Source organism: Diachasma alloeum, unplaced genomic scaffold (genome assembly GCF_001412515.2).
Source record: "Diachasma alloeum isolate Michigan unplaced genomic scaffold, Dall2.0 Dall_scaffold_00198, whole genome shotgun sequence".
In the NCBI taxonomy this organism is placed as follows: domain Eukaryota; kingdom Metazoa; phylum Arthropoda; class Insecta; order Hymenoptera; family Braconidae; genus Diachasma; species Diachasma alloeum.
This window is the reverse complement of record NW_021680363.1, coordinates 1,650,862-1,665,707: the sequence shown is the minus strand read 5'-3', so window position 1 is coordinate 1,665,707 and position 14,846 is coordinate 1,650,862. Positions and strand designations below refer to the sequence as shown.

General features: G+C 37.8%; 3 protein-coding genes across 3 annotated transcripts; all 3 read left to right on the top strand.

Annotated features, from left to right (window-relative positions):
• Window positions 1–618: 618 nt before the first annotated feature.
• On the top strand, window positions 619–2,982 carry LOC107048839 (chymotrypsin-like elastase family member 2A). The gene is made up of 5 exons (XM_015272268.1): window positions 619–715; window positions 1,309–1,543; window positions 1,985–2,130; window positions 2,203–2,474; window positions 2,803–2,982. Exons 1-5 carry the CDS (start codon window positions 619–621, stop codon window positions 2,980–2,982), a joined length of 930 nt encoding a protein of 309 aa, XP_015127754.1.
• A 3,277-nt stretch (window positions 2,983–6,259) lies between these two features.
• LOC107048873 (zinc finger and BTB domain-containing protein 49) lies at window positions 6,260–11,105 on the top strand. The gene is made up of 3 exons (XM_015272312.1): window positions 6,260–6,542; window positions 7,969–8,566; window positions 9,704–11,105. The coding sequence occupies exons 2-3, from the start codon at window positions 7,970–7,972 to the stop codon at window positions 10,313–10,315; spliced, it is 1,209 nt and encodes a 402-aa protein (XP_015127798.1). The 5' UTR covers window positions 6,260–6,542; window position 7,969; the 3' UTR covers window positions 10,316–11,105.
• LOC107048838 lies at window positions 10,323–14,202 on the top strand. Its single transcript, XM_015272266.2, has 3 exons — window positions 10,323–11,638; window positions 12,176–12,713; window positions 13,359–14,202. Exons 1-3 carry the CDS (start codon window positions 11,469–11,471, stop codon window positions 14,082–14,084), a joined length of 1,434 nt encoding a protein of 477 aa, XP_015127752.1. The 5' UTR covers window positions 10,323–11,468; the 3' UTR covers window positions 14,085–14,202.
• Window positions 14,203–14,846: the final 644 nt, after the last annotated feature.

Here is a 14,846-nt window from a genome sequence, read left to right as displayed (position 1 = left end):
TGTCATTGTCATCTAAGAGTTACAATTCCATTGAATATTTTGAGAAATTAATTGATTTGTGAAAATTACATATGTAAACCTAGTGAATGTGCTAGAAAATTTTATTAGATTTCTACTAGTTTTTGGCTGAAATTCGGAAAATTCACAGCTTTTCCGCGCCTTTCTAGAATAAAAATGTTCAATGCGAAATATTCAATAGAAAAAATCAATAGAATTATATTTTTCTATAGAGTTTATGCTCTTGAAACATTTTTTATAGAAATTTCGTTTTATTTTTTCAACGAAAAGAGAAGAAATAATAGAAGTAACTATGGAGAAAGTTGCAAAAAAAGTTGAAATTCTAATGACTTTTTCTATAAAATTGTTTCTATGGTACTTTTTTACTAAAAAAACACTGGAAATTTGCGAATTTTCCATGAAATTCCATAGGTGTTTCTATAAAACTCTTTCGTTCGTCTTTCACTCGCAATTTCAACGAGTGACTCTCTAACACTGAATTCTAAACAGATGGAGGAAAATCTATGGAAATAAAATTAACAAAAAAAATCAAAATTGATAAAAAGTCCTGCCTCAACACTCTTCAAAAATTCATCGTGCAGAATCCATCGAGGAATGACAATGGACCTCTGCGTCGGGCTATTCTTGATATGTTTTATCCTCAGTGGCATGGAAATATCGAGCGCTATGATGAGGAACGATCGTGCTGATCAGCCGGGTAAGTTTCAAGGCCCATTATTTTACAAAGTTGAAACGAATTTATCCGTCGTAACGATCTCGCGACCGAGTATCCTCATTCTCCTCGAGGACCCTGTGACTCCGGGTGTCTCGATGTTATCATTTCGGTGAAAAAATAATTGGCAAAACTGACTAGAGATGCAAAATGACCGTCATTTTTGAGACCACGTCATATGACCAATAAATGAAGGTCATGTGCCGCACAATTTTTTTAAGTACAAATGATGGTCACAAATAATTACTAGGGGAGAGTGGGGTAAAACGGCCCCTTTTGATTTTTTCAAAAATGTTAACAGCTCATTCAATTTAGTTCATTGAGTGATGGCACGTGCGAACAAAATTTATATTGAATTTCTATTGAATATTTTTTAATTTTTGGCTGATGCTATTGTATTCTGCAGCTTCACAGCACGTTATTTTATTAGAAAATGTTCAATAAACCCTATTTTATAGGAGAAATAGGGCGACAGGGGGAGCTATTGAGCGAAATTATTTCTATTAAAAATTGTGGAGTTGTAATGGCTCCCGCGTGATCGCGGCGCGAGCCGTACAGATTGAATTTTTGAATGGTAGAGTGCGGTCGTCCCGCAGCTTCGCAGAGGCAACCGAGGGAGGTCCAGCCGAGGCGGCTGTCCTTGACGAAGACAACCGGGAGAATTTTCAATGGGAAGCCGAGCAAGAGGGGGTCGTGGCCCTGGCAAATTTCACTGCAACTACTTCATCCAAAACTTGGGTTCATTGGACACTGGTGTGGAGGAGTGCTCGTCGAGCAGTCGTGGGTGCTCACTGCTGCCCATTGTGTTCATAAGTATGATATTCTTTCATTTTTTTCACGAATGAAGGTATTTAAGAGGCCTCGAGAGTGGAAGACAACTACTGAGATATGAGGAAGACTTTGCGCCGCGAATTCTCAGCCAAAAGGGGATGAAAAAATTTGAAAGATGACTTTAAAAAAATGTTCATTTTACAGAAACCGAATGAAGCGAGTTGAGAGTGATTTGATGAAGATAAATAATTTTAAGAAGTGTTTAAACATACGAGGTGGGAGTGTCGCCATCTTTAAAGCCCCTTGCGATGGCGGGAGGGGATATTTTTTAGATCAACTCATTAAAATTAAGAAAATGAGGAAGATAATTTAAATCGTTTTAACGACAATCTTTCTCTAAACTCATTAATTTGCGAGATTTTTACTCAATCAATGTCGTAAAGTTGAGACTTGTATTCAGACGATTTAATTTCATTTTCCAAGTGATCTCTTCAATCTTCCGATTGGCGCCCTCTGGACAGCAGTAGCCGGGGAATGGGAACTCGACTCTGGAAATCGGGGATCAACTAGAATTCCCATCGATCGAATATTCATTCACGAACAGTTCAACAACTACATCCACGACATTGGTAACCAGCATCCGTAAACCCCTACATCACCATAATTTCACCACAGAAATATTAATTTTTATGAACCAATAGCCCTCATGAAACTGAGCAGACCGGCTCCCCTCTCAAAGGTCATTCGAACGATCTGTCTGCCTGAAGCTGAGGAAAAAATATCGGGGGTCAACTGCGTTGCCTCCGGTTGGGGCAGATCTGGACCCTCACCTTCACTCTCTAGCGCTCTCTTAGAAGCAAAAATTCCGTTGTTGAATATTGAGGAGTGCAAGAAGGCCTATGGGAGCACTGTGCTTCTTAGGAAGGGCCATTTGTGTGCTGGACATACTGATGGATCTTCTGGAAGTTGCGTTGTACGTCACATTTTTTTCATTCATTCATCCTTTTATTTATTCATGTATTTATTGATTTATTTATTTATTTACTCATTCATTTGTTTAGTTATTTAATTATTCATTTATTCATTTGATCATTTATTCATTTATTTATTTATTTATTCACTTATTTATTTATTTCATAAGTCCACGCACGAAAAAATTTCATGAAAAAATCTAGCGAATTCGATCAAAACTCTATGGATTTTTTTTCTGTCAAATATCTGTTAAAAAATTATACGGTAAAGTGACATAATCCTATATAAATGAAAAAAAAATAATGTCAATGACTGCTTGCTGATCCCAGGGGGATTCCGGGGGACCCCTTCAGTGCCGCAGATCCGACGGAGTCTGGCAGCTCGCGGGCATAACATCGTTCGGCTCTGGCTGCGCTCGTCCCGGCTTTCCCGATGTCTACACCAAGGTCCAGCACTACGTCGAGTGGATTAAAAAAACGATAAAAAATAACGAGAACGACTTGAGATGAACTCGCTTGTTATGTAGTTGTAGTTAATTGAAAATAAATTATTACGAAATACTCTTGCTTAGAGTAATTACATCCCCGATAATCTAAATTTGCAATAGAAGTTGAGAAGAAACGTCACTCTGGCATGAAATCATTCCGAAATCACTGAAATCAAGTGATTTCAGCTCTCCGAAATCACCCGAAATCGACTGAATTTATTCGAAATCATAGTGTCACCCAATTATGGAGTAAGTAACCACTCGAGAAATCCAATAAATCTTTCTAATATTTTTTTTCGTGCGTGTTACATGAAATTAAAATACTTTCATTCAATGAAGATGATAAGAAATTAATGGACAAATATTTTTAAACAATCTGGACGGAATTCATGACCCGCAATTCTTTGGATTGTTTATCATTCACCAGGGCTTCACATCTGTTCTCATTTATCCGTGAAATTGAATCGATTTCAAAAACATTGTTAAGGATACTTACGCAAATGCAATCTCAACATAAACAGTTTTCACAAGAAAACAACAACTATCTATAGCCTTTTGTATTCATTATTCAAGCACGATATTCCGATCCATTGGTTACAAGCCATGAGAATGGACTCTTCTCAGATACAATTTGTAAATGAATTTATGAGTGTGAATTCACCATTGAATACCAAAGGCGGCAATTTATATTCGGATCTCGGGTTGAGTTTACATTTTCCTGAGAAAGTCACTAGGAGTTGCATCACTTGGGCTGGAAATTATTGGAGGCATTATTAGATGTATCGGTGCTGAAACACGTGAGTGAAGCTACGGAGTATTATGCTCGATTGCAGTCTCAGTTAACTAGCTTAGGGGCTTTTAGTGCTCCCAGTGAAACTTGATATTTCATCGAGGAATTCAGTAGCGAAGTGGTAAAACGGTTTAAGTCGACTTAACTCTTAGCTGAGTTTTCGAACAATATCTCCGAATCTAAGGGAGATATCGAAATTTTCATAAGAACCTTTTGTGTAGCTCGTAATTCGCTCTACAAAAAAGGTTCTAACAAAATTTTCGCCATTTGCCTTAGATTCCGTGATATTTTTTGAAAACTGACCAATAGTCAAAATCGACTTAAACCTTCGCTACTGAATTAATCTCTGAAGTTTTAACTGTTAAAGCGGTTGTAAATAAAAAACTATATGAATTCTCTCAAATTTTTTCCCCCAATTTCATCATCATCCTACATAAATTGAATTTGAAAACCAAAAATTAAAATCGATAAATTCATCAATTTCATGAAAACTCGAAATGCAAAAATTATTAGACGAAAAAAATCGTTGAATAATTGATGACACATTAACAACTTGATAATCGTCGTAAAATGCATGAGAACATGTTCCCCCCAGCTGTTGCTAACAATACACTCAACAATTCACGAGACAATTCAGTCACGAAATAAAGGAGAAAATGCGGGACATTTTCCCCTAATTGAGAATAAAAAATTGTTAATTGAAAAATGTCACACCTAGAGGCCCCCATTCCTCTCAAACAATTACACGTTCTGCCTATCTCTATCTGATGAACTCGTCAACTACCTGATAAACACGTACTTAAACCACTGATCGTGAAATGGATAATGGTCACGGGTGAATATAAGGGGTATTAAAAAACCCTGAGGGTATAAGCGGTAGTTAATCCGCAGCATTAGTTGATTAAAGACCCGGAGAAGAAGGACTCCTGGGACATAAGTGGGAGCGTCATTCGTATTAAACATGTTAAGGATATCCAAGTATCTTTCACTGTTTGATACAGACCACACTACAGATTCAACCATTTTCAATCATCAAATTTTTCAATTAAATTGAAAAAGTGAAAAAAAATCGAAAAAGTAATGAATATTCAGGGCCATTAAAACTACATTTTGCACAGAATTATTATTTTTTTAAATTCGTTGTTGATAAATGAATAATTGAAATTATTTGCAGCTGTTTATGCGCGTTTCGAAAAATATGAATATTGAATATTAAATATTCATTGTTCAATGTATTATAGAAAAAATGAAGAGCAGTGGGGCGAGTGGGGCAAAATGAAACAGTCGAAAAGCAACTGTTTGACGCAATTCAAGGAAAAAAACCTTTTATCAACGTTTATTATTGGCAGTACTGATGAGAATAATAATTTTCTATTCAGTAGGAAAAGAAAAAAAGTCAATAAACAAAAGGTAAAAAAAAAATTCTGCTTAAATTGCATCAGTCATTTTTCGGCTGTTTCATTTAGCCCCGCTCTCCCCTAGAGTTTTAAATAAAATTCAGTTTTTCATTGAAAATTCTACTTTTTGAACTTTAAACTTCAATCCAAGTGTCAAAAAAAATTATAACTAAATAGAACGTAAATACACAAATCATGCGCGTGACGAATTTGCGCAGGGGTATGTCAGTATCGTCTCCAATAAATCCAAACGCATCCCTCAATTCCAAGACCTCACAATTACACTAAATTAACTAATTTTCTCTTGACTTCCCATTTTGAGCGATCAAATTGCGATTGAGAAAAAAACAATTCAGGCTTTAATTTTTTTTTCCTCACATTTTCATATTCATATGTGCAATGGAAAAAATTTGATAGAAAAATCTATAGAATTAGGATTTTAAATGGAATCTAGATTTCTATTGTGAACTATAATTTTTTTAATTCACGAAAATAGATTTTTTTATAATTTGTTTTTTATTCTAGAGAATTAGGATTTTAAATGAAATCTAGATTTCTATTGCGAACTACGATTTTTTCAATTCAAGCTTCAATTTTAGGAGCTCTTCCCAATTAATAAACCTCATAATTACACTAAATTAACTCCATTTTCTTTGAAATTCCGATTTCAATATGGATTGTTTTTCACGATTGAGAAAAAAAAATTCAGGCGTTAATTTTTTTTCCTCAGTTTCGTGTTTCGTATGTTCAATAGAAACAATTTTCTATAAAAATCTATAGAATTAGGATTTTAAATGGAATCTAAATTTCTATAGCAAACTATTTAAAAAAAATTCAAGCTCTAACTTTAGTAGCTCATCCCAATTAAAAGACCTCACAATTACACTAAATTAACTTCATTTTCTTCAAAATTTCAGTTTTAAATGATCGAATTCCAATTGAAAAAAAATCAGAATTTGCTTTTTGTCTTCTCCAAGTTTCCCCTCAAAAAATATTGGCCGAAGGTGCAGGGCATTATCCACCTACCTACGTCCCTATTTTCGAACCAAACAGTGGGTGGAGGTTGCACATACCCCGATGAGGGAGAGTCCGCTGTATTGTGAGGCGTTACACTGACATCAGTAGCACACTTTCATCTCACCGAGGAAAGTGAAGAACTTCCATACTATTCCATCACATCCGAATAAAGAAAAAGTATCGGGATACTCGTCGTGATTGAGTGCATGCTGACTGAGATTTCTTCATTTTTTTTTATCGATCTCGTGGAGTTCCTCTTCGGAAAAGTGTTGAGACGGAAATAGAAGAGTGAGGAAGCCACTTTAAATTCGGTTCAGCGTAAAAAAATATCCAAATATATTTTTTTCGAGAGTTGCCTTCGAAATTTCGTCACAAAATGTAAGACACATATTTCCACAATTTTACGCATAATCATCCCCTAAAATTTCTTTTTTTTAAATAATTTTCCATTTTTCATTTTTCCTAATGCGAAATATTTATTGTTTATCTGTTGTTGACATAAAAATTTTCCCTCTGGTAATTGAAAATTGATTTTTTAATGAATGTTTAATTTATTTAACGTCACAAGTGCATGCTGGCTATTCGTGCCGCCCAATCGCCGTCAGTTTACCATCGATCGTTGCCTTCTTCGGGGTGCAACTCAGACTTTTATAAATATCAGAATTATTCTTGCGTTTGGGGCTTTAGACGTCGGTGTGTTACGGTTAATTCTATTCCCCCGTATTTTTGTTGGTTGAGTCGATGGGAGAAAGATAATAAATAATTTTGTTTGATACTGGGGAATCAGAGTGCTAATTTATGTGAGGGAAATGCTGGGTGGAGGATTGGACAAAGGAGACCGCCCACGTGGCGGTTTAGCGGAATATTAATTCAGGACGTTGGGGTGCGAGTGTAGTTGCGGATTGAATAGTCTTTCACGTATGAAAAAATTCAATTCTCTAGGAAATTATATTGGGATTCTCTAGGAAGTCTGTGGGGATTCTATTAAATTCTGGGGAATTCCCGTTAAAATTCTATTTGTTTCTTGCGCAAATTCTATTAGATATTTCATAGGAAAAAATTGATAACAAGAGAAAAAATAGATTTCGATAAATTAAATCGACTAATAAATGTTAAATAGTCGATTAAATTTGAATTTAATCTCTTAAATTAAATTTTACTCTTCAGATTTTTTCTATTGAAATTCTTGGGGACGAATTTTCCAATTGTTTCCGCTATATTTTGTTTCGTTTTGCATTACAGGATCATTTTTATCATGTTTAGTTTCTACTGAAATTTCAGGAAATCTTGTCATTGAAGAAATGAAATATTCCATTGATTTTCTGTTCAAATGATTTGAAAATGAATAACACACATGATTTTTCAGTTCAATTATTCCTTGAAAATTCAGAAAAATCAGGAAAAGTCAGGGAAAAATTGAAAATTTCTATCATGCTGAGGAATTCCTATAGAAAATATTTCATTAGAATAAATTGTATATAAAAATCGAATTCCACCAATTTTTCTACATATTTCTACTACGTTTTCCATTGAACATTTCTATTGAAAAAAATGCGCAGATAAATTTTTCAATGGAATCGGCCAAAAACTAACAGAAAGTCCAGTAGAATTTTCCAGCGAATTCGCTACATCATTATTTATGAAAAATCTAATGATACAATACGGCGAATAGATTGGCTTCAAAAAACGTTACACTGGAATTTTATTAAAGGATTGCACGTCTCATTTACCCCCCCCCCCCCCGAATCGATCAAAAAATGATTATCCAAGCAAATCCACCAATTATCTCACTGTTTCTTCCCAGAATGGAGACAGAGTCAATAACCCTGGCTCCCCCAACGATCCACGTGGGTCCAATTGTGCACCCCATCTCCAACGAGACAATATCCATCGTAATTCCATTGTCAGCGCAGTTGACAACAGTAGCACGTGTCCAGGCAATGGACTCCCCCAAAGTGGCTGGCGAAAAATCTGAGACTTCAGATCACCAGCCGGTGGTGCCAGTGGAGATAAGCCTGTCTCCCACAACCTCAGGAATCACTGAATCCAAACCAGACCTGGCAGCTGCCCTCCAGAAGGCAGACAAGACCAAGGGCTGCCCCTTTCCCACGTGTTCGCGGTATGGACGAGCCTTTTCGAGGGCTCACGACCTCAAGCGTCACATCGCGAGGCATGAGACCAGGAAGGAGAGACTCTGCGAGTCCGCGCAGACGGATGTCCGCACCTGCGGCCAGTGCGGTGAGAGCTTCATCAACGATCTCGTTCTTCAACGGCACATGAGGACCCATGGGAAGGCTGGGGAGGAGGGAGGCTGCAACGGCAAGGGCTATCCCTGCCATTTGTGCAAGAAGAGGTATGCGCAGTTTAGTAAACTGCAGGTACACGTGGCGACTCATGATAAGGTAATTGAGAAATTATTTGTTTTTGACGAATTAAGGAATTTATGTGTATGAAATAATGCTGTGAGATTTTCTATAGGATTTTCTATAGGGTGAATTCCAACATTTTCTGTAGAATCATTTATAAGGATTCCTAGGGAGAATTTTTATATTGTCCATAGGATTTGTTATAGAAGGACTATAGGGAAGCCCTATAGTATTTTCTATAGAAAGCCTAAAGGGAAATCCAATGTGATTTTCTATTAAAAGAACTATAGGGGAATTCTATACAATTTTCTATTCAATTCCTATAGAGAAATCATGTATGGTGATCTATAGAAACCCTATAAGAATCGTCTAAAGGATATTCTATCGAAGTTCTATAGGAAAGTCCTATAGTATTTTCTATAGAAAACCTATAGGGAAATCCAATGTGATTTTCTATTGAAAGAACTATAGGGGAATTCTATACTATTTTCTATTCAATTCTATATAGAGAAATCATGTATGGTGATCTATAGAAACCCTATAAGATCGTCTATAGGATTTTCTAGCGAAGTTCTATAGCAAAGTTCTATAGCATTTTCTATAGAAACCCTACATGGAAATATTATATAAGATTTTTATAGTTCAATATTATTTTCTATAAAAATCTTATAGGGAAATCCTATATGAAATCCATATATGGCTTTCTATAGAAATCATATATTAAACCCCTATAGAATATTTTATAGCTTTCTTGTAGTTTTCCTATAAGATTCGCTAAAAAATTTTCTATAGGATTTTCTACAGGATATCCTTTCTAGGAGTCATGTAAAGGTTCGCGTCAAAAAATATCGTTCGACACACGGTCTAAAAAACTATTCGAGCTCACGCGATTGCAAACTCATATTTCCCAGAAAAATTTGTTTCGGCCTAATAACGAAATATACTATTTAACAATGACGCAACGTTTCACTCGCATTTCAGTGATTTTTCTTTACATTATTGTCAAATCGATTTATTTCACTGACATAAACTGTTTCTCCAGATTACTGTGGAAAAGTTTCTTGATAACAAAACAATCCTCTAGACATTTTATCGTGAAAAAATGACGGAGAAACGAAAATCAGCGCAAAAATCTTGATTATCTTGAGAGAAAAAGTATAATTGCTATTTCAGAAATCCTCCGACAACGTCTGCGCCCTGTGCGGTATCCAATGTGAAACCGAGGAGAAACTTGAGACCCACATGAAGGACCACACAACGAGCATTCTCGAGGCGCAAGAAGCCCTGGAGGCCGCAGTGGAGCCGACCCCCGAGAAGATGGAAGAGGACGACGACGACGATTTCCTCCTGGAGGAGATGCTCCTCATTAACAAGGGCCCCCGCCTCCCCCCGAAAACAGAGTCGACAACCACCTCGGACGGAAAGATCCGCTGCGACTACTGCGCGAAGACCTTCAAGACAAAGTGGACGCTGAGCTCTCACGTAGCCGCCCACGAGGGCCGTTTCCAGTTTGGCTGTTCCAGGTGTGGAAAAAAATTTGTCAGGAAGAGTCACTACGACGGGCATGTGCGCTCCCACGAGGCCGCCAGGCCCTACGTCTGCGAGCAATGCGGCAAGACATTCAAAGAACTAAAACATCGACGTGAACACACGAAACGAAAACACTCGAACAATCGAAATGACGTGCAAAACCTCTTGGACAGCATCAGTGCTTATGTGGCGGAGGAAGCCTCAATGGAGCAGCCTAAATTCGCACTTCTCATGCCTGTGAACTTTCCCGCATAAATATTCCCTCTTTAAATCATCGGATCGATCGATATCGACGGGATTTTGTCCACAAATTATAGTGATTAATAAATGAGGACTTTTTATTCAAAAACTTGAGGGGGAAAGTTGTCTTGTTCAATGGGAGAATATAGTTTAAGAGAAAAACCACTGCGAGGGCCACTCGAGGACGCCAGGGAAGACATTAAAAAAAAGAAATATCGATGTGAACATCCGAAACGAAAACACTCGAGCAATCGAAATGACGTGCAAAACCTCTTAGATAACATGAGTACTTGTGAGGCGGAGGAATTCTCAATGGAGCAGCCTAAATTCGCACTTCTCATGCCTGTGAACTTTCCCGCATAAATATTCCCTCTTTAAATCATCGGATCGATCGATATCGACTGGATTTTGTCAACAAATTATAGTGATTAATAAATGAGGACTTTTTATTCAAAAACTTGAGGGGGAAAGTTGTCTTGTTCAATGGGAGAATATAGTTTAAGAGAAGAACCACTGCGAGGGCCACTCGAGGACGCCAGGGAAGACATTAAAAAAAAGAAATATCGATGTGAACATCCGAAACGAAAACACTCGAGCAATCGAAATGACGTGCAAAAGCTCTTAGATAACATGAGTGCTTGTGAGGCGGAGGAATTCTCAATGGAACAGCCTAAATTCACACTTCTCATGCCTGTGAACTTTCCCGCATAAATATCCCCTCCCTAAATCATCGGAACGATCGATATCGACTGGATTTTGTCAACAAATTATAGTGATAAATAAATGGGAACTTTTTATTTAAGAACTTGAGGGAGAAAATTGTCTAGTTTGATGTGAGAATTTTGGGAGTCACTGTGAGGTAATTCATGTCTAAATTGTTGGTTGACAGCAGTGAATATTGCTGGTAATGTTCATTTTGGAAAAAATTATCGAAAAATTAATGAAACGTCATTTGTTTTGTCTAATTTGTGAACTGAAAGGAGAAGGATTTTAACTTTTACGACGTGTTTTACATGATGCTTGGGGATTTTAAACTTTGTGAGGTCTGAGACTGTGAGAACTAAAGATTTGTTTTATTGGGAGGGAATTCGGAGTGACTCGTGGGTTTCGGATTATTTTTGGAATTGTCAACTTTTTTTTTGGGGGGGGGGGGCTGTGAGGGATTTAAATGAGTACGAGCAAGAGGAGGAAACTGTCAACGTCATGCTGGGAGGCTACGGAGAACGTCAGGATCAAGTTGGTTTTTACTCTCGAGACACTTCCGCCGGAAGTGCTGGAGACCATTCTGACTTTTTTGCCGATGCAGGTGGTTGCTGGAACTTTTCGTCTTGTTTCAAGGTGAATATGAGTATAAAATATCCAGGGAAAGATGATTAATTACGGAAATAAAATGATGAAGAGTAGATTTAATTGTTAAAGTAAAAAATCGATAGGTTTGATATTTTCATACTGACTTTTTGTGAATATCTTGGAAACTACTGAGTTTAGAGAAAAGTGTCAAATCAACTTTTTATAGCCGATGAAATTTGCTACCAAAAATGTTATTTCAATTTTTTTCTTAAATCTATTCCTTATTGAGATAATTCGACTTGAAGATTCTAACACTTCTGTGATGATTTTGAGTAAAACAGAAAGGGAAGCTCAGTTTTTTGAGAATATCTCGAAATCTGAGAGAGATACCAAAATTTTGATAAGGACCTTTTTTATAGTTGAAGAAATTTCCCGCAAAAAATCCTTTATGACTTTTTTCCATAAAACTACTCCTTATTTACAAAATTCACCTCAAACTTCTTCCCAAATGAATTCTTTGATTTACTTTACTTCTGACGATAAAATTGAATTTGTTTTCATGTTTTTCGTTATTTTTACTTTCAGACATTGTCAATTAGTCGCCAATATCCTCCTAAACGGTGCATTTTTCTCAGCTGGCCATAGACTCGAGTCGGCCCTAAACTACGCCAAAGAGCGAATCTACACAGTTAAAAATAACACAGATCTCCTAGTCTTCACGAAAGCCTTCAACATCCTCGAACTAGTTCGCATGCAGTACCGCCTCCTCCGCGCTGTTACCTGGCGTTACACCCACCCTCCACGTCCCGAGAGATTCCCCAGACTGTGCTTTTATCCTGGCGGCCTCCTAGACCGGCTCAATCGCATTCTCTATCTCACAAAAACCCAGCCAGCCTCTCTGATTGGACCCAATGGACCGGAGACTATCGTCTCGGATTTCTCCAATCTTTGCAAACGTTTCATGAATTATTTCGAAAAAGTGTCGGAGAGAAAATTTAACAGGTTCGATAATACCCGAAATCAAATTGCAAAGTCAATTTCAGAGGGAAATTTGGGTTTTCATCAAAATTTTGATATCTTTATTAAATTCAAAAGGATTCAAACCTCAAAAATAGAAAAGTTTTATTAGAATTCTATTCAAATTAGGATTTATCAACCGTTATTAACACACTCCTCCATTTGGGGAAAACATTTTTTTTTCATTTCCTATACGACTTTTCGATCTTTAAAAAGAATTAGAATTCTAAAAAAAAAATTAATTGATTTGTCCACCTTCAATAGTTTTCAAGAGTTCTCGGTAGTGAGAAAAAATAACTACTGAATTCTCTGCGGAAAGAGGATAAAAAACCTGAAAGATATGTCGAAAAATTTATTCTTTCTCCAAAAACTCGATGAATCGAGATGAAGATATTTTTGAAGAGGACAGATACTTCCAAAAAAAGTTCGAAAATCCGAGGTGAACCGGTGTAGGCGCCGCCATCTTGTTTGAATATCCCATCCCTCTTCCGCAAGAGGCTTCCAAGATGGCGGCGCCCCACCTCGCAATTTCGAAGATTCATTAAAATCCTTTCCCCTCTTCAAATGACCCTCAACTCGCTCCATAACATTTCAATAAAATGAACAAATTTTTTAAGCCACCTTTCAGATTTTTCCATCCCTTTCTGGCTGAAAATTCCCGGCGTAAAATTTCCCTTAAATTTCACTAGTTTTTTTTTCCATTCCCACGTCGTGTTATCCCCCTCTCACCCCCTAAAAATCCCTCCTCCCCCCCAGATCCCCCCTCGTCTCCGGCTGCAAGGCAGTGGACATTCTGGACTGTCTGACCGAGGGTCGCAAGCTCCTCTCCTTCCGAGTGACCCCAGGTCGTGGTAATCGCGGTAGCATCGTCTGCATGCGCCTCCAATACACAATGCGTCGTGCCTGGTTCACCTGTCTGCAGGTGCCTTGCACCCTGGAGGAGGGCTCCTGGCGCGACGAGCAGAGGTTCATGTACCTGCGTCTACGTCGTCTAGTGGCAAGTGTAAACGAGCATTACTACGAGGGAATACATTTTGAGCGAGAAATTTCCATTCAGACTAGAACAGCTATTGCCCCCAAGGTCACCCTTCCCTCGACCTACTCAGGCTATGGAGAATATGGCGGACAATTCTTCTACTACGGTAACATGAACAGACAGGCCTACACCACCAAGTGGCACAGACCAGCCGAGTCTGAGGAGTACCAAGAGTATCCGGAACTACAGCCCAAGGATATGAAACTATTTCCAACGTACGATCTCGTCATTGGAATTGAGCTTCGCTGCTCACCCGAACTTGCACCCCTCGTCATCAGACCCATTCTCAAGAGTGACGATGTCGACAACAGTCGACCACTCTCCCACAATCCCGAGATGTACCTCAAGATGACTGTCAACTGTCCAGCATCCAGCGCTAATCGATTGCCTGGGCATTTTGTCTGGGAGCAACGTGCACGCAAGGAGAAACCACCCTCTTGATATGTTTTTTTAGCGGATGGTAAAAGGCAGCATTTGCTTGTTGTTGAATTATACATTCTTGTATGTCGTATTTTTAATTTTTAATTCTATGAAAATGATGTTGTATGGGATAATAAATTGATGGACGTATAGAATGAATTAATAAAAAAAATCATGTGAAATTTTTGGGTATAATTTGGAGAATTTCTTTGGGATCAAAAACGAGTACTTCTCCTCTTGAAAAACATAGAAGAACTAGACGCGGTAGAACGATTTTCAAAAAAAAAGTAAAATCAGTATCAAAATATCTATAAGCCAGAGGCACTTTCGTTTTCGCGATCGAATCCGTCCGAACTTTGTCAAACATGTTAAGGAATGCTTTAAAAAAAGGCCGTGACTATTCGCACCAGTGCGTGAATCACTCCATACACTCCACGCATGCGTGAAGTTCGTGTGTTTCACGCAGCCGAATTTTCATACTGCTGTGTATTTCACGCAGTTGAAGTTTCATACTACTGTGTGTTTCATGCAGTTGAAGTTTTATACACCTGTGTGTTTATACACACAGGAGTGTGAAATACACATTTCTCGACCCGCTCTTTCATTTGAGCCCAAAAAAACATTCATATCTTGTCTGACATCGCAGCTACAAACTCGGGTCTACAACTCGGGCCTTCAATTGAAAGCCCGAGTTGTAGACCCGAGTTTGTAGCAGAGATGTCAGACAAGATATGAATGTTTTTTTGGGCTCAAATGAAAGAGCGGCTCGAGAAATGGCGTGCT

Coding starts and splice junctions, on each gene's coding strand:
- LOC107048839 (XM_015272268.1), top strand. CDS start 619: ATGGACCTCTGCGTCGGGCTATTCTTGATATGTTTTATCCTCAGTGGC. Junction 1,544..1,984: donor GCTGCCCATTGTGTTCATAA/GTATGATATTCT, acceptor TCATTTTCCAAG/TGATCTCTTCAATCTTCCGA. Junction 2,131..2,202: donor CAACTACATCCACGACATTG/GTAACCAGCATC, acceptor ATGAACCAATAG/CCCTCATGAAACTGAGCAGA.
- LOC107048873 (XM_015272312.1), top strand. CDS start 7,970: ATGGAGACAGAGTCAATAACCCTGGCTCCCCCAACGATCCACGTGGGT. Junction 8,567..9,703: donor ACGTGGCGACTCATGATAAG/GTAATTGAGAAA, acceptor TTGCTATTTCAG/AAATCCTCCGACAACGTCTG.
- LOC107048838 (XM_015272266.2), top strand. CDS start 11,469: ATGAGTACGAGCAAGAGGAGGAAACTGTCAACGTCATGCTGGGAGGCT. Junction 11,639..12,175: donor ACTTTTCGTCTTGTTTCAAG/GTGAATATGAGT, acceptor TTTTACTTTCAG/ACATTGTCAATTAGTCGCCA. Junction 12,714..13,358: donor CCTCAAAAATAGAAAAGTTT/TATTAGAATTCT, acceptor TCCCTCCTCCCC/CCCAGATCCCCCCTCGTCTC.